Here is a 20,796-nt window from a genome sequence, read left to right on the forward strand (position 1 = left end):
TCCCTATATTGTTGCTCAGGCTGGTCTCGAACTCCTGGATTCAAGCGATCCTCCTGCCTGAGCCTTCCAAAGTGTTTGGGATTACAGACGTGAGCCACAGCGCAGGGCCTGAACCAATGCTGTCTTTTTTTTTTTTTTTTTTTTCCTGTCATCTCTGCGGAGATGTATGAACCTATGTTTTCTAATAGGGAGCCTGCTGCTCTGGCCATCAGCCTTTAGTTTTTCCCCTCGCTGGGATTTTCACATACTTAGGACTCAGCAAAGATGCCCTGGCGATTATAATTGTGGGGAGGAGCAGAGGTTTCCGGTTTGGGGGAAGGGTACCAGTGCCGCAGGATTGGAGGCACTCCCTTCCCGAGGGAGATCGGATCAAGGCTGGGTGTGCCGGCTGTTCCCAAGCAGAGTAAGGCGTGTAGCCTTAAGGAGGGGTTCGTCCCACGTGGACGTTTTCTTGGCCCTTTAATGGTTAGCGTTTTCCAAAGGCCACCAATCCGCTACGGATTCGTTAGTTAATGGCAGCCCGTCTACCAATCGGCTGTCAGAAGCGAGATCCTGCCGCCCAATAGTGGTGCGCCGGTGGGTAGGTCTAGCAGTGGAGCAGCGACAGAGCGCTCCGGCGCGTCCCATTGGCTGGATCAAACCCAAGCGAGTCACTGATTGGTCGACGCCCCCAGAGGGTTACAATTCAAACGCGGGCGGGCGGGCCCGCAGCCCTGCAGTTGCAGTCGTGTCCTCCGAGTTCCTGTCTCTCTGCCAACGCCGCCCGGATGGCTTCCCAAAACCGCGACCCGGCAGCCACTAGCGTCACCGCCGCCCGTAAAGGAGCCGAGCCGAGCGGGGGCGCCGCCCGGGGTCCCGTGGGCAAAAGGTGGGTGACGCGGCGTACCACTCGCTGGGCCTGCCATGCCCTAGGCATTGGGACCCAGAGCAACGATTTCTAGGACCACCCCCGTCCCACCTCCTGGAGCGGGAGATATGCGGGTGCAGGAGAACACACCAGGAGCTCGGGGCCTGGCATTCCCCTGGGCATGGGTGCCGAGGGCGGAGACTTCCGGGACTCCCACCTCCTTGAGCGGGTGAGATTTGAGAGACAGGGGACACGCCAGGAGCCCAGACCGTTCTTTGAGATTCTTCCGAAGGAGGATGGGAGGGTAGGGGCGCTGCCAGTCTCCTTCCCGGGTGAGCCTAGATGAAGACGCGCAAGGACCCTCGTATTTGGCGGAGACAGGGGAAGGGAGAAGTTGACTCGGGCAAGGAAGAGATGCCAAAGCCTGGGGAATTAAGAACATGCCAGAATCATCCCGAGGGAGTCTGGAATTAGGGAGGGTGAGGACTCGCTAGGATCGTCCTGTGGATCTGGTGAGTGTACCCTGAGCTGAGCCTGACCTTGACGAAATGGGGAGCCTCCATGACGGCTCCCCGTGAGAGATTCAAATGGGAGAAGATGCACCATCTGGAGCCCTGGCCCATCCAGACTCCCAGATAACCCCGAATGCTCTTTTTGCAGGCTACAGCAGGAGCTGATGACCCTCATGGTGAGTGACTAAGTACCCAGAACCCCAGCCTTCCACCCAATTTTCAGTAGCCTCCTTTCCTCCGTCAGCTTTTTTGCTAGACATAGGGGTAAAATATAAATGTAATTTGCTCCCCCCTGGGAAGAAGTTCATACACCCCACCTACACCATTTCTTCCAGCAGTCCCTCCTCCCAGCTCCATCCCCCCCACATGAAGTTATCTCTAAAACACTTCCCTGAAGTCATACAAGACCCTCCCTGTCCAGTGTGTCCCTACTTCCTGGCCCCAACCAAGCTTTACCCACACCCAACTCCCCACCCTTCTTGGTATTTCTAGCTTATGAATTTGGTTGCTTTATTTTGGATCAGAGTGTGATGAGATTAAGGGGAGGCCGGGCACGGTGGCTCACGCCTCATAATCCCAACATTTTCGGAGGCTAAGGTGGGTGGATCACTTGAGGTCAGGAGTTCAAGACCAGCCTGGCCAACATTGCAAAACCCTATCTCTACTAAAAATATAAAAATTAGCCAGGCATGGTGGTGCATGCCTGTAATTCCAGCTACTCGGGCGGCTGAGGCACGAGAATCCTTTGAACCGTGGTGACAGAGGTTGCAGTGAGCTGAGCGCACTACTATACTCCAGCCTGGGCCACAGAGCGAGTGTGTGTGTGTGTCTGTAGAGATGGGGTAACCCCATCTATATCTCTCATATGTGTGTGTGTATATATATATGCGTGTGTGTGTGTGAGATAATGCATATATGATTAAGGGGAAAGCTCACCCACTGACTTTTGCTGTGCCGGAAAGTGTACTCCACATTCCAGCAAATGTGTTTCCTCCCCAGATGTCTGGCGATAAAGGGATTTCTGCCTTCCCTGAATCAGACAACCTTTTCAAATGGGTAGGGACCATCCATGGAGCAGCTGGAACAGTAAGTGTAGGGCTGGGATGGGTGAGTGAGTCTGGGGAAAGGTGGGAGGTGAGATCCCAGTGAGAGCTCTGCTTCAAACCTTTGGTGGAACAAGACACTCCAGCTGTGACTGTTCACATTCTCTGAGCCATGTGGCCTTGTTCTTTCCCTCTGCACAATAAGAGGGTGGGTTTAAAGCAGGGCTGTCTATCTTAGATGTTTTTAGGGGGCCAGACAGCAAGGAAATGGATGGAGTGAGGACTCTGGCCAACAGGAGAGCACAGATCTCAAGAAGGCAGCTTCCCATTGCTGCAGATCAGGTTTAAGATGAGTCAGGAGTCCAAACCTGTGCCAACTCTCCTAATTTTTACATATTAGCAACTAATATTCTAATTGAAATAAAGCACAGAATGCCAATTTTCAATCCTTAGACCAAAGAATCACTGATGTCTCCACCAGTTAAGAGGAAAGCATCAGGCTAGGCACGGTGGCTCACACCTGTAATCCCAGCATTTTGGGAGGCTGAGGCAGGCAGATCACATGAACCCAGGAGTTCGAGACTGGCCTGGGAAACATGGTGAAACCCTGTCTCTAAAATAAAAATTAAAATAAAAAAAACTTGTAAAAGGCAGTGGGGAGCATCAGAACCAGCTCAACAGCGTGTCTACTGTCTGCTCCCAGAGAAACTCGGGGTTCTAGCACGCCCCTTGTGTGGGGCTTGGGTTGGGATAGGAGGCTGCTGCTGGAGCTTACTCTGCGTCTATTTCTCCAAATGCCAGGTATATGAAGACCTGAGGTATAAGCTCTCACTAGAATTCCCCAGTGGCTACCCTTACAATGCGCCCACGGTGAAATTCCTCACACCCTGCTACCACCCCAATGTGGACACCCAGGGTAACATATGCCTGGACATCCTGAAGGACAAGTGGTCTGCCCTATATGACGTCAGGACCATTCTGCTCTCCATCCAGAGCCTTCTAGGAGGTGACTTTAGAGACCACCCCCTCCCCTCATGCAACTTGGGAACCTCTCCGGACTTCCCGGGGTCAGCCCCTTCTACCCCCTTGACCTCTTTCTCTCCACCCACAGAACCCAACATTGATAGTCCCTTGAACACTCATGCTGCCGAGCTCTGGAAAAACCCCACAGGTGAGTCCTCAGTCCTTGAGCCCAGGGTGATCCCTCCCCCAACCTTCAAAGGCTCCTTCAAACAAAAGGAGCCCAGTGAGTTGGGACCGGGTTGGTTGGGGCAGGGTGGAGTATTGGCAGCAACCCACTTCTGCTTCTGCCCCAGTGCTCCTGTTTGCTATAAAATAGCAATTATTTTATAGCAGAATAAAAATTTTTGGCTATAAGTAATTTTGGGAAATTGTTGGGGAGGCCAAGGCAGGAGGATAGCTTGAGGCCAGGAATTCGAGGTTACAGTGGACTGTGATCACAGCACTGCTCTCCACCCCAGACAACAGAGTGAGACCCTGTCTCAAAAAGGGGGAAGGTGGGATTAACCTCTTCCATATTAATGCAGGTTAAGAGGTTGCTTAGTAGAGTGCCATGCCTGTGCCCGCCAGTCTCGCTGGAAGCAAGCCGTTCCAGGAGAGCTGCCTGGATGGGCAGTGCAGGGAGAAAGCCTGGCTGGGAAACCAGCCCCTCCTTCTCCACCTCCTCCCACCTTTGCATCCCTGGTCAAACTGCCTTTTGCCCACCTTAATTAACTCATCCTGGGCCAGGCACCGTGGCTCATGCCTGTAATCCCAGCATCCGGGGAGACCAAGGCGGGTGGATCACATGAGGTCAGGAGTTTGAGACCAGCCTGGCCAACAGGGTGAAACCCGGTCTCCACTAAATACAAAAAAATTAACCGGGTATGGTGGTGGGCACCTGTAGGCCCAGCTACTCTGGAGGCTGAGGCAGGAGAATCACTTGAATCTAGGAAGCAGAGGTTACAGTGAGCAGACATCGTGCTACTGCACTCCAGCTTGGTCAACAGAGTGAGGCTCCATCTCAAAAACAATAGTAATAAATAGTAAAGATGAACTCATCCTGTCTCCATCACTCACTGAGACCTGCCTGTTCTCTTCTAGCTTTTAAGAAGTACCTGCAAGAAACCTACTCAAAGCAGGTCACCAGCCAGGAGCCCTGACCCAGGCTGCCCAGCCTGTCCTTGTGTTGTCTTCTTAATTTTTCCTTAGATGGTCTGTCCTTTTTGTGATTTCTGTATAGGACTCTGTATCTTGAGCTGTGGTATTATTTTTGTTTTGTTTTTGTCTTTTAAATTAAGCCTCGGTTGAGCCCTTGTGATGTATATTAAATAAATGCATTTTGGTCCTTTTTTAGACAAGTCGTTGCCTTGTAGTTACACTAGGGTTGGAGGTACTCAGGGTAGGCAGAGGTGGAACTTAAGGATGTGGGGCCAAGCAGTGAGATGACAAGGATTTATTCCCTTGTACCTTATTTTATGACTCTGCATCTGTTTCTTCATCTATAAAATGAGTGTCACAATGATACTTCCTGTCTATGGAGTCGGTGATGTGTACCAGCAATGTTACTGAATGTTGGAGTTCCCTCAGCTGTGTTGCAGATGAGGCTGAGCCAGACCTTAGGCTGAAACCTCCTATAGCTGTAGAAGGAACAAGCGTGTGTGTTGGGGAGGATCCCACCACACAGCCACCCCATGTTCTGTCCTGAAGAATGCTCAGGTCACCCTAAGCAGGTCCAGGGCCTGGGGAGACAGCCAGGAAAAAGCCCCTTCCTTTGGAGGACTCTCAGGTCTGAGCTCTGGTCTCCAGACTCTAGCCCAAGTCCCCTGTGGAGCTCCACCTCCAAGGGGGCACAGTCACCTCCTGCTGTATATCCCCCAGCAAGCCCCCAGCCCCTTGGGCTGCCTCGTTTCCCTGGCCTGATGAAGTCTCCAGCCTCTGAGCCCCTAGGAGGAAACCCCTGCTGACCAGCTGGGTCCCCGCAAGTGTCGGCAGGTGGAAGAGTAGGTTGAAGTGATAGCCCCTTCTCCCCACCCCCCGCAAAGCCCTTCAGGAAGATCTCCAAAGTAGATAAGCAGCACCCAGATGTGCTCCAGCCTTGCACCCAACTCCTTCAGGTCTGTTAGCAGCGGGTTGGTTGTGCAAGCCTGAAGCGGGGAGGGGTTGGGATTGGAAGTTAGGTCCCTTCATGTCTACAGTTGTGCTCTTAGGTCTCTCCTCTTGGGTTTTTTCTTAATCTAACATGCATACAAATACACTTGGGATCTTGTAAAATTAAAATATTTTCGGTAGGTGTGAAGTGGAGCCTAAGATCCAGTCTGTTTGTTTATTTTGGTTTCTAAATAGTTTCCAAGTGATGTCATTGCTGTGGTCTAGTTAAGAACAAAATTTAGAGCAATGTTCTTAGAATGTGGTCCTTCCAGCAGCACCAGCAGCACCTGGAACTTGTTAGGCTAATTCTTGACCCCAAACTGCCCTCCAGGTTCTGAAGGTCTCCCAGGGTTGAAAATCACTAGGTTAGCGGATACTGGAGAAAACCAGAGCTCAGAGCCTGGCACTAAATTAGTCAACAAATGCTGGCCAGGGCCGGGTGTGGTGGCTCACTGCCTGTAATCCTAGCACTTTGGGAGGCGGAGGCAGGAGGATTGCTTGAACTTAAGAATTCAAGACCAGCCTGGGCAACACAGTGAGACCCCCATCTCAAATAATAAATTTTAAAAGAAAAATAAATGCTGGCCGGGCTTGGTGGTTCACATCAGCAATCTCAAGATCTTGGGAGGCCAAGATTGGAGGATCACTTGGGGCCAGAAATTCAAGGTTATAGTAAGCTGTGATTGTACCACTGCACTCCAGCCTAGGCAGCAGAGTAAGACCTTATCTCTGAAAGAAATGTTTCAAATGCTAACTGTGGTGGATGTGTTTTTGTCTGCCATGTGGTCCTTGGTCATGGTGTTTGGTACCCTAGATGGTCACATGGCCTGCCCTAGGCCAGTCACAGGTCTAAACTGTAGTTCAGATTCAATTGGTGTTCTCTGAAATTAATCACTGAGAGAGAGTAAAGTTATTTTACTAATGAGGTTGCTGAAAGAGAAGGGAATCGGTCTCAGCTGCTGGGGGAGCCCCGCTGCAGACAGAAGAAAACTAAGCAGAGACCAACAGCTGGGAGCTGGAGAGACGACATTAGCTGAGACTCTGGCCTCCAGTTCATGCTTTGCCATCCCAGTTCAATGAACCAACAAATCCCTTTTTGGTTTAAGTCCGTTTTATTTAGATTTCTGGCACTTGCAACAAAAAAAAGCCTGGTCAGGAAGTATTTGAATTTCTGATTATTATGATTCCCATTTTATTGAATTCCTGCAAGATAAAGGCCCTCTGCTTGGGGGACTGGGGAATAAGTGCCATACAGCCCAGTGATTAAGAGCTCAGACCAGTCTGGTCATGGTGGCTCATGCCTGTAATCCCAGCACTTTGGGAGGCTGCAGTGGGTGGATCACCTGAGGTCAGGAGTTTGAGACCAGCCTGGCCAAAATGATGAAACCCTGTTTCTACTAAAAATACAAAAAATCGGCCAGGCATGGTGGCGAGTGCCTGTAATCCCAGCTACTCAGGAGGCTGAGGCAGGAGAATCGCTTGAAGCTGGGAGGCGGAGATTGCTGTGAGCCAAATCACCCATTGCACTCCAGTCGGCAACGAGAGCAAGACTCCATCTCCAAAAGAAAAAAAGGCTCAGACCAGGTAAGCAGAACTGTTTCAGGATCCTGGCTCTGCCTCCATTTGCCCGTAAACATGTAGACAGTTACATTTAACCTCTCGGTAAAATGAAAATACTAGCACCTACCTCATAAGACAGTGGAAGGACCTTAGAACAATGCCTGGTAGATAGTAAGCACTCAATAAAGGTTGGGTGCTGAACTCACATATAGCCAGGAAAGTTCATAGGTGGAGCACCCAATAGAATAGGAGGGTCAAGGAAAGGTTTTTGGAGAAGGGAATTGAGACCTGAGGGAGATGCACATTCCTTGGATAGCAAGTTCAGGAGTATGTAAGGAGAGGAATACACAGCTGAGAGTGGTGGCTCTTGCTTATAATCCCAGCATTTTGCAAGTCCAAGGCAGGCGGATTAGCTGAGCTCAGGAGTTCAAGACCACCCTTGCCAACATGGTGAAACCTCGTCTCTTAAAAACATAAAAATTAGCCGGGCATGTGGCGCCTGTAGTCCCAACTACTTGGGAGGCTGAGGTGGGAGAACTGCTTGAACTTGGGAGGCAGCGGTTGCAGTGAGCTGAGATCACGCCACTGCTCTCCAGCCTGGCTGACAAACACAAAACTCAAAACTCTGTCTCAAAAAAAAAAAAAAAAAAGAAGAGTAAAGGATGGGGAAGTCACATAGACATCAGGTCATGATAGGCTGGAAGGCCATATTAAGATACTTGGGCTAGCCTGGGTAACAAAGTGAGACCCCATCTCTACAAAAAATAACTAGGGGCTGGGGGAGGATCCCTTGCGCCTAGGAGTTCAAGGCCTCAGTGAGCTATGATTGTGCCCCTGCACTTCAGCCTGTGTGACAGGGAGATTCAGTTTCTTAAAAAAAAAAAAACTTGGACTTTATCTTGAGGCGAAGCCTTAAGCAGGGCAGTGACATGATCAGATTTGTTTTTATGTATTTTTTGAGATGGAGTTTCACTCTTGTTGCCCAGGCTGGAGTGCAATGGTGCAATATCGGTTCACTGCAACCTCTGGCTCCTGGGTTCAAGTGATTCTCCTGCCTCAGCCTCCCAAGTAGCTGGAATTACAGGCATGCGCTACCACGCCCGGCTAATTTTGTATTTTTAGTAGGGACGGGGTTTCTCCATGTTGGTCAGGCTGGTCTCAAACTCCCAACCTCAGATGATCCACCCGCTTTGGCCTCCCAAAGTGCTGGGATTACAGGCATGAGCCACCACGCCCGGCCTATGTTATTTTTTAAGACAGAATCTCACTCTGTCACCCAGGCTGGAGTGTAGTGGCGCAGTCTTGGCTCACCGCAACCTCCACCTCTTGGGTTCCAGCAATTCTCCTGCCTCAGCCTCCCAAGTAGCTAAGATTACAGGCATGTGTCTGGCTAATTTTTATATTTTTAGTAGAGAGGAGGTTTTTTCATGTTGGCCAGGCTGGTCTCAAACTCCTGACCTCAAGTGATCCGCCTGCCTCGGCCTCCCAAAGTGCTGGGATTACAGGTGTGAGCCATGGCACCCGGCCTCCATCTCTATTTTAAAATATGTATATAATTCAAAAAAAAAAAAAGATATTCAGGTAGAACCAATAACAGGTAGATGGCATCGGAGTTAAGAGCCTTGCTCCTGTGCAAACCACATAGTGCACGGCGATACTACCTAGGTTATTATCTGGGTGCCTGTGTACTTCACCTCCCTCGGCCTTAGTTTTCCAACTGTAAAGTGGAGAAAGCAACATCTGCCTCTAGGGATGTTATGTGAGTGAATGAGACAATGTCCATAAGGCACAGTATACAGTAGGCACTCAGTAAATAGTAATGTTTACCAAACCCCAGCACTGATCCTGGCTGTAAATAAAAACAGAAAAACATGAATAGGACAAAAGAGGAAGAAGAGAAAAAGACAGATGGAGAGAAAGAACTAAAGCAATGAGCAAGGTGACAATAGAGGCTGGGCTTGGTGGCTCATGCCTATAACCCCAACATTTTGGGAGGCCAAAGTGAGAGGATTCTTTGAGCTCAGGAGTTTGAGACCAGCCTGGGTAACATAGTGAGATTCCGTCTCCACTAAAAATAACAAAAACTAGTGGGGGGTCACCCATTTGTAGTCCCAGCTACTCGGGAGGCTGAGACAGGAGGATCGCTTGAGCCCAGGAGGTCAAGGCTGCAGTGAGCTGTGATCACCTACTGTATTCCAGCCTGGGCAACAGAGCGAGACCCGTCTCATTTAAAAAACAAAACAGGGCTGGGCGAGTTGGCTCAAGCCTGTAATCCCAGCACTTTGGGAGGCCAAGGAGGGTGGATCACGAGGTCAGGAGATCAAGACCATCCTGGCTAACACGGTGAAACCTCGACTCTACTAAAAATACAAAAAAAATTAGCCGGGCGTGGTGGCAGGTGCCTTGTAGTCCTGGTTACTCGGGAGGCTGAGGCAGGAGAATGGCGTGAACCCAGGAGGCGAAAAAAGCAGGCCAGGCATGGTGGCTCATGTCTGTAATCCCAGCACTTTGGGAGGCTGAGGCAGGCAGATCACCTGAGGTCAGGAGCTCAAGACCAGCCTGGCCAACATGGCGAAACCTGGTCTCTACTAAAAATACAAAAATTAGCCAGGCATGGTGGTGGGCGCATGTAATCCGAGCTATTCAAGAGGCTAAGGCACGACAGTCGCTTGAACCCAGGAGGTGGAGGTTGCAGTGAACCAAGATTGTGCCACTGCACCCCAGCCTGGGTGACAAGAGCAAAACTCTGTTAAAAAGAAAAAAAAAAAAAAATGCTTGCTATGTGCCAGGCACTGCTATAAGCACTTTGCACACACTAACTTCTCACAACCCTGTGTGTACTATCATTATCCCCATTTTACAGGTGAGAAAACTGAGGCACAGAGTGGTTTAGTTTGTCACAGGCAGTGAGCACTCACACTCAGGCATTCTGTCTCTAAAGCTAAACTACCCCCTACACTTAATTAGCTGTGATCTGATACCTGTTATATACAAATCACTACAGCAGCAAATAGCCAGTGAGGGGAGGGTTCAAGGGAAGAGATGGTATCTGAGCTGGGTCTTGTAGGTTGAAGAATCTGCCAGCTTATAAGAAAGACAAGGGCATTCCAGGGAGGGCAAACAACATGTGCAAAGTACCAAGGGCTTGAAAATGTACTCCAGGTCCCTATCAGGAATAAATTGCCCAGTGTGGCTGTGGAAAGAAAGAGAGGGAGGGAGGGAAGGAATTTGGATCTCATTCTAGAAGCAGTGAGGAGCACCGAACTACTTTCAATGGGGCAGTGGCCAGGTCAGATACTTTAGCTCACTGGTGCTGATGGCCCTCTGTAGAGTGCACTGGCTGAGACCGGGTGGAAGCAGAGATCTGGGGTCAAATGATGAGATCAGAATCTCCTTAGTGAGTGCCTCCACCCTCCCCTACCACCACCAGTACAAAGCGAGGATTAAGCACTTGGAAGAAAAGAGGAAGTAAAAGGTCAAGCAGAAACAATGCTACCTGGCATGGATGGGCACCTACTCCCCCTCTCCCCAGCTAGGGAGCCTGCAGAAGGTGGCAGCTATGACAACATCTAAGATGCCAACATTCCAGAAAAGAAGGACGGTGGGGAAGTGAGGGAGCTTCCCAGCTCCCCAGGGTTCTAGCCTCTCCCACCCCCTCACCCTACCTGCAGTCCCGGGACCCCTCCCTCCGCAGTCTGCCGGCTCACCCTGACTCAACTCCAAGCCCCTGCAGCCTCCTGGAGCCACCACTGCCCCGTCCGTCAAGCTGCGCACACCTAGCGCCAGCTGTCGGGAGCCAGCCGTGAACCCGCAGAGCCTGCCTCGGGCTCCAGGGCCCAGCTCCCTTCCGCATCTCGCTGCTCCCACATCCCGCAGCTCCGACAGCCTCTCCCGGGATCCCTGAGGGTGCTCCAGGTGGTGCCAGCTGGGATGGCGCCCTGGACCGCAACCTTTGAGACCCACTGTTCCCAGCTTTCCCCCCATTCAGGCCACGAGTTTTGGAACATTTGCTTTTATTCCTTGCAGACAAAGACCCACAAGGGGCCGTGCCTCCCTGGTGGGGACCCGGCAGGGCGGAGTCTCCCACACCCTAGGGACACGTGATCTTGGTGGAGGCGACTGACCACTCCTTACTGCACGCCCTCCATCATCTTCAGGAACTCTGTGGGAAAGGAGAGGGAGAGGGTCAGGGGTCCCACTGGGGACGCAGAGGCCAGGCCAGGGCTCCAGCCACACAGAGGGGATGACTTTTTTTTGTTTTTGTTGAGACACAGTCTCGCTAGGTCGCCAAGGTCGCCAAGGTCTGTTGCCCAGGCTAGAGTGCATTGGCACAATCATAGCTCATTGCAGCCTCAATCTCCTGGGCTCAAGCAATCCTCCCACCTAAGCCCCTGGAGCAACTGTGACCACAGGCACATACCACCACGCCCGCCTTTTTATTTTATTTGTTGTAAAGACAGGGTCTCACTATGTTGCCCAGGATGGTCTCGAACTCCTGGCCTCAAGCAATCCTCCCGCTTCATCCTCCCAAAGTTCCAGGATTTTACAGTCCTGAGCCACCACGCCCCCACTGCCTGGTCATTAATTGATAAACTGCACAGAGTCGTGGGTGCTTCTATACCCGCCCCCAGGAGACTAGGGGAACTTTTGAAGTTATGCCCAGCCCAGCCCACAAGGCCAAAGACACTGCACGGGAGCCAGGCACCAGTGCTCGCCGTCCCCTGTGGCTCCCACCCACTCTTCCCAAGCTCCCGTGGCCCTCCCTCACCGTCGAAGTCAATGCGGCCGTCATTGTTCTTGTCTCCGTCTTTCATCAGAGATTCGATCTCCTCGTCCGTCACGTGCTCCCCAGAGGCCCTGAAAATCTCAGCCAGCTCCTCCGGGTCGATGTAGCCATCTGCATTCCTTCAGGTCCAAGGGTCAGGGCAGAGCTTAGGGCCAGGGCGAGCTGCCCTGGCCACCACACTCGACGCCCTGCTTCCGCACCCCCAACCCGGGGAACCCTCCAGCGCTGCCGGCAGGCTTTGACTGCTCAGCCCCTCCCTCGGCTCCCAGGCCCCCAGCGCACCTGTCGAAGATGCGGAAGCACTCGGCCAGCTCCTCCTCGCTCTTCCCCTTCGCGTCCTCTTTCATCTGGCGCACCATCATGACCAAGAACTCCTCGAAGTCGATGGTGCCGCTGCCTGCGGGGAGCAGGTGGTGGACTGAGCCTGAGCCTAGCCACTGCCGCCTTTCCCCACCATCCCCTGCCTCTGAGGGACACCCACTCACCGTCCTCATCCACCTCCTCGATGATGGCGTCCAGCTCCTCCTTGGTGGGTGTCTGGCCCAGCATCCTCATCACCGTGCCCAACTCCTTGACGCTGATGTCCCCACCACCATCAGCATCAAACATGTCAAAGGCAGCCTTGAACTCTGCACGGGAGGGCAGAGGGCAGAGGTGAGGCCAGCTGGACTGTCAGCCTCACATCTACCCCCCCAACCCTGCCCAGAGGCCAACATGTCCCCAGCATACATCCACCCAGCCCCCAGCCTGCTGCGCCTCACTCACCAGCGATCATCTCCTCGCTGAGGTAGGACCTGGCCTCAGCCTGCTGGTCCGTCTGCAGGAGACACAGAGAAAGTCTGAGCTGAAGAGGCAGCCCCAGGGCAGTTGCACACCTGAACCCCATTCTTCCCAACCCTCACTCTCTCAGCGCTTCTTGGTCCTCCAAAAGAACAACTTCAAACTTGCCACATAATTGTGTGCCCGCACAGCACCCAATCACAGTTTTGTTTTGCCTTGCTCTGTCACACAGGCTGGAGTGCAGTAGTGTGATCATAGCTCACTGCAGCCTCAACCTCCTAGGCTCAAGCAGTCGTCCCACCTCAGCCTCCTGAGTAGCTGGGACTATAGTGCACACCATGCCTGACTATTTTTTAAGTTTTTGTAGAGACAGAGTCCCACTATATTACACAGGCTTGTTTTGAACTTCTGGGCTCGAGTGATCCTCTCACCACAGCCTCCCAAATTGCTAGGACTACAGGCTTGAGTTACTGTGCCCAGCTTCTGACCCCAGTTTTTGTTTTTGTTTTTTGTTTTTGTGACAGAGTCTCACCCTGTCGCCCAGGCTGGAGTACAATGGCGTGATCTCGGCTTACTGCAACCTCCACCTCCTGGGTTCAAGCGATTCTCCTCCCTCAGCCTCCCAAGTAGCTGGGATTACAGGCATGCGCCAACACGCCCGGCTAATTTTTGTATTTTTAGTAGAGACGGGGTTTCACCATGTTGGCCAGGTTGGTCTTGAACTCCTGACTTCAGGTGATCCACCCACCTTGGCTTCCCAAAGTGTTGGGATTACAGGCGTGAGCCACCATGGCTGGCCTGACCCCAGTTTTTTTGTTTGTTTTGTTTTGTTTTTGAGACAGAGTTTTGCTCTTGTTGCCCAGGCTGCAGTGCAATGGCACAATCTCAGTTCACCACAACTGCAACCCCCGCCTCCCAGGTTCAAGCGATTCTTCTCCCTCAGCCTCCCGAGTAGCTGGGATTACAGGCATGCACCACAATGCCCAGCTAATTTTGTATTTTTAGTAGAGATGAGGTTTCTCTATGTTGGTCAGGCTGGTCTTGAACTCCCGACCTTAAGTGATCTGCCCGCCTCGGCTTCCCAAAGTGATGGGATTACAGGCGTGAGCCACCACATGTGGCCTGTGACCCCAGTTTTGAGAAAAAGAGAGGAGACAACAAATTAAGCCCAAGGCCTTCTCACTTGTCAATTGAAGGCCAAGTCAGGAACCCCCCAGTGACCTTAGGCAAGTCACTTAGCATGCATTCATCTTTTCTCTGTAGCTTTTCAGGGATGAGATATCAGCGGTGTGAAAGGGTTTTGTAAAGGCTAGCACCATTCCAGCACTATTTTCCAGTTTTCTGTAGCTCCTAGTGGTGCCCAGTACTTTAATTGTTGCTCAATAAAATGTTTGTTCTCAAATAAATAATAATGCAACACAAAGTTATTGAGTACTTGCTGCACGTCAGGCCGCAGATCAGGCACTGGGACCACCAAGAAGAGACAGAGGACACATCATCCCGCCCCTCAGAGAACTGGCAGAGTCGGAGACTGTAAGCTTCCTTCTTAGGATTCAGTCATTGGAGAAAAGGCCCCTCATGTTGGGCCGAATGTGATGGAGGCCTTGACCTGAAAGCGAGATATCTGCGGGGGTTTCCAGGTCATACCCAAGCCAGGCCATCTGGGCCAGAGGCTTTGGATTGAGGCTGGCAGTGAGGACGGGGTGAGGCTTCCAAGGAGCTCTTCAGCCGGCTGGCTGCCGGCCCTCCTCCTTCTCCCCCTCCTTCCTCTCCTCCTCTTTCCCTGTGCCAGGAGGGCAGGCTATTTTTAGTCAGGCATGGGCAACAGCAGCTGGCCTCCGGGATCTAGTTACTCCTTGAAGTGAAGTGGGCAGGGGGATCTCAGACGAAAACAACAGCTCCAAATCAGAACCCCTCTCTAGGAGAGCAGAGTCTCTCTAACTCTGGTCTGTCATCTTCTGCCCCTTCCCATCATCCTCAGGGCTCCCAGAGCCCTGCATCTGAGCAGGCCCCACACCCTGCCCACCTCCTGTCTTCTGGACGAGGCTTTCTTCTCTCCATGATGATAGGAGGGTTTGCCAGGCTTCTGGCTCACCCCTGCCACTGGCCTGCTGGGTGACTCACTCTGACCCCTCAGAGTCCCCACTGTGTGAAGGAAACAAGCTAAGAGCTCCTCACAGGTCTATGAATGACACTGCTGGAAGTTTCCGAAGGTGAGTAGGCAGTCAGCAAGCCTTGAGGATCAATCTCTGGAATATCCCAGCCCTCCCCTTTCAAGAAAAGTCAAAGGCCTTCCTTTAAGACACCTGGGTTCCAGGAACCTCCATGCTCCAACCTCAAACATCCCAGTTACTGCCCCACAAAGCACTCAGGTCTGGCCTGAAAGAGGTCCAGAGTGCTCCCGCAAGTAAAGGCACAAAGTTCCCTCTTGTCCTTACCATGGTTGCTGGTGACCAGGACTCCTCTGCTGCAGGTCGCCTCCTTTGCACTCCGCCACCCAAAGATGCCCTGGCCTGCTCTAGCCCCCGGGATTTGTAGGGGCACCCTCCCCTCCCACCTCCCTGCTCCCCAGCACTGGAGACCCTGCCCAATCAGATCCTGGGGTCGGCGAGCCCCACCCCTCCCACAGTCTGAACCCATTACCTAATTTAGCCAAGGGCCCTTGCAGAGAAATTTAAGCCTCCAAGCAGGTGGCAGGCCTTGACGTCCTAGATTCTTGTGAGGAAGTCCCGCCCTGTTCCACCGCCTTGGAGTCCCCCCGACCAAGGAAGCACACTAGCTCCAAGATGGTAAGGACTATCAGAGTAGTAAAGAGTGAGGCAGCATGGTAAAATGGGGAGAGTACAAGCCTTGAAGTCCAAAACCCAAGATCCAAGGCCAGCCTCTGCGAGCTGTGTGACCTTGGGCAGGTAGCAGTGCCTCTCTGAGTCATTTCTTCATCTGTGGGAATGGACCTCTCTGTGGGGTCTCCCTCACAGAGAGAACATGGTAAATGGGAACCCAGGTATAAGTCACCTAGCTTGTGCCGGGTACACAGCGTTGATGCTTGGCAAGAGGAATGTCCTGTCTTTGAACCATGGTAAGGGGCAGGGGATAGAAGGAGGGGAAAGTGACAGCTAGGCCACTGTTTACTGAACCCCCACAATGTGCCACACACTGTGCTAAGCATTTTAACATGATCTCATCTAGTGCTCCTCCTATGAGATAGCAACTATTATTATCTCCATTTGACTGCAGAGATTTGTAAATCATAAAGGTCTATACTCACTCTGTCACCAAGGCTGATGTGCAGTGGTACTATTATAGCTCACTGCAGCCTCGATCTCCTGGGCTCAAGTGATCCTCCCACCTCAGCCTCCCGAGTAGCTGGGACTAGCAGTGCGCCACCACCCCTGGCTTTTTTTGTTTTCCTTTTTTGTATTTTTTGTAGAGATGGGGTTTCACCATGTTGCCCAGGCTGGTCTCGAACTCCTAGGCTCAAGGCATCCTTGAATCCTTGGCCTCCCAAAGTACTAGAATTACAGGCATGAGGCACCATGCCCACCCATGTTGATGATTCTTATTATTAATCCCGACTGGAAGGAAGTTGGGACAGACAGTCCTTGGGGGACCTGTCTAGATGGAAAAATGTATGGAGGGATGGAGGAGAGGAGGATGTGCATTTGGAGGAGAAATAATCATTGAAAGCAAAGATCCTTCTCTCAAAGTTACCTTCTCCATGGAAAGGGTGTTTGGATTCACTTTTTTGGGGTAAGGAGTAGGCAAGGGAAGGTTATTTAAGTGGTAAAGGGGTAGCTGGCCCCTTCCTAGAGCTCAGTGAAGACATCTGGTCATCTGGGGAGTAAAGGGGTGGGCAAAGCAAGTCCAGAGGGAACCCACCCTGAGAATCCACAAGGTAAAGGCTGGGCACTGGGGAGTAGGCAAGACTTGTGGACAGTGACTACGTCGACAGAAAGAGCACCAAGACAACCGATAGCAGGCTCTGGGGCCAGGAAATGGGGGCTGGACACCAAGGAATGCAGATGGACAGTGACAACTGGGCTGCCCCCTTCCCCTATATATAGACATTCCCAAGGAGAGCTCGGCAGGGCTGGGCCAAGCTAAATAAGGCCTCCCCCAGGCAGGCAGAGTGCCAAAGCCTGAGACCCATGGGATTCCAATTTAGTTTTTGGTTTTTTTTTTTCTTTTGAGACAGACTCTCACTCTGTCACCCAGGCTGGAGTGCAGTGGCGCCATCTCAGCTCACTGCAACCTCCGCCTCCTGGGTTCAAGTGATTCTCCTGCCTCAGCCTCCCAAATAGCTGGAATTACAGGCATGAGCCACCATGCCCAGCTAATTTTTTTTTTTTTTTTTTGAGACGGAGTTTTGATTTTGTTGCCCAGGCTGGAGTGCAATGGTGCGATCTCGGCTCACCACAACCTCCGCCTCCTGGGTTCAAGCGATTCTCCTGCCTCAGCCTCCCGAGTAGCTGGAATTACAGGCATGAGACACCATGCCCAGCTAATTTTGTATTTTTAATAGAGACAGGGTTTCTCCATGTTGGTCAAGCTGGTCTCAAACTCCTGACCTCAGGTGATCCGCCCACCTCGGCCTCCCAAAGTACTGGGATTACAGGTGTGAGCCACCACACTTGGCCAATTTTTGTATTTTTCATAGAGACAAGGTTTCATCGGCCAGGCGTGGTGGCTCACACCTGTAATTCCACCACTTTGGGAGGCCGAGGCGGGTGGATCACGAGGTCAGGAGATCGAGACCATCCTGGCTAAAATGGGGAAACCCCGTCTCTACTAAAAATACAAAAAATTAGCTGGGCATGGTGGTGGGCGCCTGTAGTCCCAGCTACTCGGGAGGCTGAGGCAGGAGAATGGCATGAACCCGGGAGGCGGAACTTGCAGTGAGCCGAGATTGAGCCACTGCACACCAGCCTGGGCAACAGAGCAAGACTCCGTCTCAAAAAAAAAAAAAAAAGGTTTCATCATGTTGGCCAGACTGGTCTCGAACTCCTGACCTCAGCCTCCTAAAGTGCTGGGATTACAGGTGTGAGTCACCGAGCCCGGCTTTTGTTCTCTTGTTTATTCAGGGGAATAGATAAGTCCCAAATTGCTTATGTGGCCAAGCAGGGTCCCACTGGCACTTCTAATCTCCTTCCTCCTCCCCTCCACATCGTGTTGCTGTCTGCTCTGATCAGACTTTAAAATACTGCTCTAGGCTGGGCGCGGTGGCTCATGCCTGTAATCCCAGCATTTTGGGAGGTCGAGGCTGGCGGATCACGAGGTCAGGAGTTTGAGACCATCCTGGCCAGCATGGTGAAACCCTGTCTGTACTAAAAATACAAAAAATTGCTGCCAGGCGTGGTGGTGGGCACCTGTAGTCCCAGCTACTCAGGAGGCTGAGGCAGAAGAATCACTTGAACTCAGCAGGTGAAGGTTGCAGTGAGCCACTGCAGTCATGCCACTGCACTCCAGCCTGGGTGACAGAGGGAGACTGCATCTCAAAAAAAAAAAAAAAAAAAAAAAAAAAAAAGACTGCTCTAAACACCACCTTTTATGAACCTTCAGGCCTTTGCACATGCTGTTTTTTTTTCTGCCAGAAACTCCCATCTTTCCTCTCTTCATCTGTCTACTTCCCCTATCATCTTTCTCAGCTCTAACATCACTTCCTTGGGGATGCTTCCTCCCGCTATGTCCAGGCCAGGGAGTCCAAGGTGATCTCCAGTAGTTTCCTCAATCACAGCACTGAGCACGCCTTATGATCACAACCCATTCTATGTTCTACAGATCATCACATTTCCCAGTGCTTAGCATTTGCCACGTAGCAGGAGTTCAACAGATATTATATTCTACATAAGAATAACCGAACTGGATGGTATTTAGTTCAATATAAGGGGGAACTTCCTAATAGTCATAGTTGAACAATAATGAGAACAGGCAGCCTCAGGAGGTAATGAGCTCCCTGTCACTGAATATACCCAAGCAGGAGATAGATGACCATTTCTCAGGGAGGCTGTAAGGAGAGATCCATACAGAGTTTAAAAATGGGGACAGTGGGCCGGGCGCGGTGGCTCAAGCCTGTAGTCCCAGCACTTTGGGAGGCCGAGACGGGTGGATCACGAGGTCAGGAGATCGAGACCATCCTGGCTAAAACGGTGAAACCCCGTCTCTACTAAAAAAAAAAATACAAAAAACTAGCCGGGTGAGGCGGCGGGCGCCTGTAGTCCCAGCTACTCAGGAGGCTGAGGCAGGAGAATGGCCTGAACCTGGGAGGCAGAGCTTGCAGTGAGCTGAGATCCGGCCACTGTACTCCAGCCTGGGCAACAGAGCAAGACTCCGTCTCAAAAAAAAAAAAAAAAAAATGGGGACAGTGGCTCACACTTTTAATCCTAGCACTTTGGGAGGCTGAGGCAGGTGGATCTCTTGAGCCCAGGAGTTCGATACCAGCCTGGGCAACATGGCAACATACCAGCCTGCTTCCAATAAAAAAATTAAAATAAAACAAAGAATGGTGGATGGTGGCTCATGCTTGTAATCCCAGCACTTTGGGAGGCAGAGGTAGGAGGATCTCTTCAGGCCAGGAGTTCAAGATCAGTCTTGGCAACATGCAACCCCACCTTTACAAAAAATAAAATATTAGCCAGGCATGGTGGCACATATCTGTAGTCCCAGATGCTTGGGAGGCTGAGGTGGGAGAATCACTTGAGCCCAGGAGTTTGAGGCTGCAGTGAGCTATGATCGCACCACTGCACTCCAGCCTCACAACAGAGTGAGACTCTGTCTCTGAAAGAGGCCAGGTGCGGTGGCTCATGTCTGTAATCCCAGCACTTTGGGAGGCTGAGGCAGGCGGATCATTTGAGGTCAGGAGTTCGAGACTAGCCTGGCCAAAATGGTGAAACCCCATCTCTACTAAATATACAAAAATTAGCTGGGTGTGGTGGCACACACCTGTAATTCCAGCTACTCAGGAGGCTAAGGCAGGAAAATCACTTGAACCCAGGAGATGGAAGTTGCAGTGAGCCAAGAGTGTGCCACTGTACTCCAGCCTGGGTGACAGAGTGAGACTCTGTCTCAAAAAAAAAATAAATACATAAAAATAAAAAGGAAGAAGAAAGAAGCAGAAAGAGGAAGAAGGAAGCAAAAAGAAGAAGAAATAATAATAGTGGAGAATGCGCAACCTTGAGATCTGCTAGTTCTGACTGTTTGTATGACCTAGCATAAGCCTTTCCCCTCACTAAGCCTCAGGCTACCTATCTGTAAAACGGAGGTGATAGGCCAGATTTCTGAGGGGCCCTGCTGCTTTAACAACCCATGGTTTCATGAAGACCAGCTTTGTGCCCAGACATGTAAGGCATATACCAAAGGACAAGTTATTTTTTAACCAATGGTTGGTGAATGATTGAGTGTTGAATTAATAAATGAAGTATGTCTTTTTTGTCCCAATATCTTGCCCATAAGCCGAATGAAGAGTAATTCGAGGTTTGAAATTGTGCAAACTGGCCAAGCACAGTGGCTCATGCCTGTAATCCCAGCACTTTGGGAGGCAGAGGCGGGCGGATCACTTGAGGCCAGGTGTTCGAGACTAGCCTAGCCAATATGGTGAAACCCCATCTCTACTAAAAATACAAAAATGAGCCAGGCATGGTGGCGCATGCTTGTAGTCCCAGCTACTCAGGAGGCTGAGGCAGGAGAATTGCTTGAACCTGGGAGGCAGAGGTTACAGTGAGCCGAGACCGCATCACTGTACTCCGGCCTGGGCGACAGAGCAAGACTCTGTCTCCCTCCCTAAAAAATAAATAAATAAATAAATAAAATTGCACAAACTTAGGCTTAAAATCCATCCCAGCCCCTCGCCGTGTGCGGTGGCTCACTCCTGTAATCCCAGCAGTTTGGTAGTCTGAGGCGGCGGGCGGATCACGAAGTCAAGAGATCAAGACCATCCTGGCCAACACGGTGAAACCCCGTCTCTACTAAAAATACAAAATTAGCCAGGCATGGTGGTGGATGCCTGTAATCCCAGCTACTCGGGAGGCTGAGGCAGGAGAATCACCTGAACCCAGGAGGTGGCGGTTGCGGTGAGCCGAGATTGCACCATTGCACTCCAGCCTGGGCAACAAGAGCAAAACT

General features: G+C 51.4%; 2 protein-coding genes across 5 annotated transcripts; one reads left to right on the top strand and one right to left on the bottom strand.

Annotated features, from left to right (window-relative positions):
- Positions 1-717: 717 nt before the first annotated feature.
- Positions 718-4,762, top strand: UBE2C (ubiquitin conjugating enzyme E2 C). Of its 4 annotated transcripts, none has more exons than XM_005569172.5 (6): positions 718-868; positions 1,508-1,535; positions 2,359-2,445; positions 3,053-3,203; positions 3,514-3,573; positions 4,506-4,762. In XM_005569172.5, the coding sequence occupies exons 1-6, from the start codon at positions 768-770 to the stop codon at positions 4,562-4,564; spliced, it is 486 nt and encodes a 161-aa protein (XP_005569229.1). In that variant the 5' UTR covers positions 718-767; the 3' UTR covers positions 4,565-4,762. The 4 variants fall into 4 exon arrangements, with proteins under 4 accessions (XP_005569229.1, XP_045218967.1, XP_065379290.1 ...); XM_045363032.2 differs by lacking the exon at positions 3,053-3,203 and adding an exon at positions 3,204-3,408; XM_065523218.1 differs by lacking the exons at positions 718-868; positions 3,053-3,203 and adding exons at positions 964-1,076; positions 3,204-3,408.
- A 6,346-nt stretch (positions 4,763-11,108) lies between these two features.
- Positions 11,109-15,183, bottom strand: TNNC2 (troponin C2, fast skeletal type). The gene is made up of 6 exons (XM_005569178.3): positions 15,117-15,183; positions 12,664-12,715; positions 12,384-12,527; positions 12,181-12,295; positions 11,881-12,017; positions 11,109-11,274 (listed from the first exon to the last, which is right to left on the bottom strand). The coding sequence occupies exons 1-6, from the start codon at positions 15,117-15,119 to the stop codon at positions 11,243-11,245; spliced, it is 483 nt and encodes a 160-aa protein (XP_005569235.1). The 5' UTR covers positions 15,120-15,183; the 3' UTR covers positions 11,109-11,242.
- Between the last annotated feature and the right edge of the window lie 5,613 nt (positions 15,184-20,796).

The sequence above is a fragment of the Macaca fascicularis genome, chromosome 10 (assembly GCF_037993035.2).
Source record: "Macaca fascicularis isolate 582-1 chromosome 10, T2T-MFA8v1.1".
Taxonomy (NCBI): domain Eukaryota; kingdom Metazoa; phylum Chordata; class Mammalia; order Primates; family Cercopithecidae; genus Macaca; species Macaca fascicularis.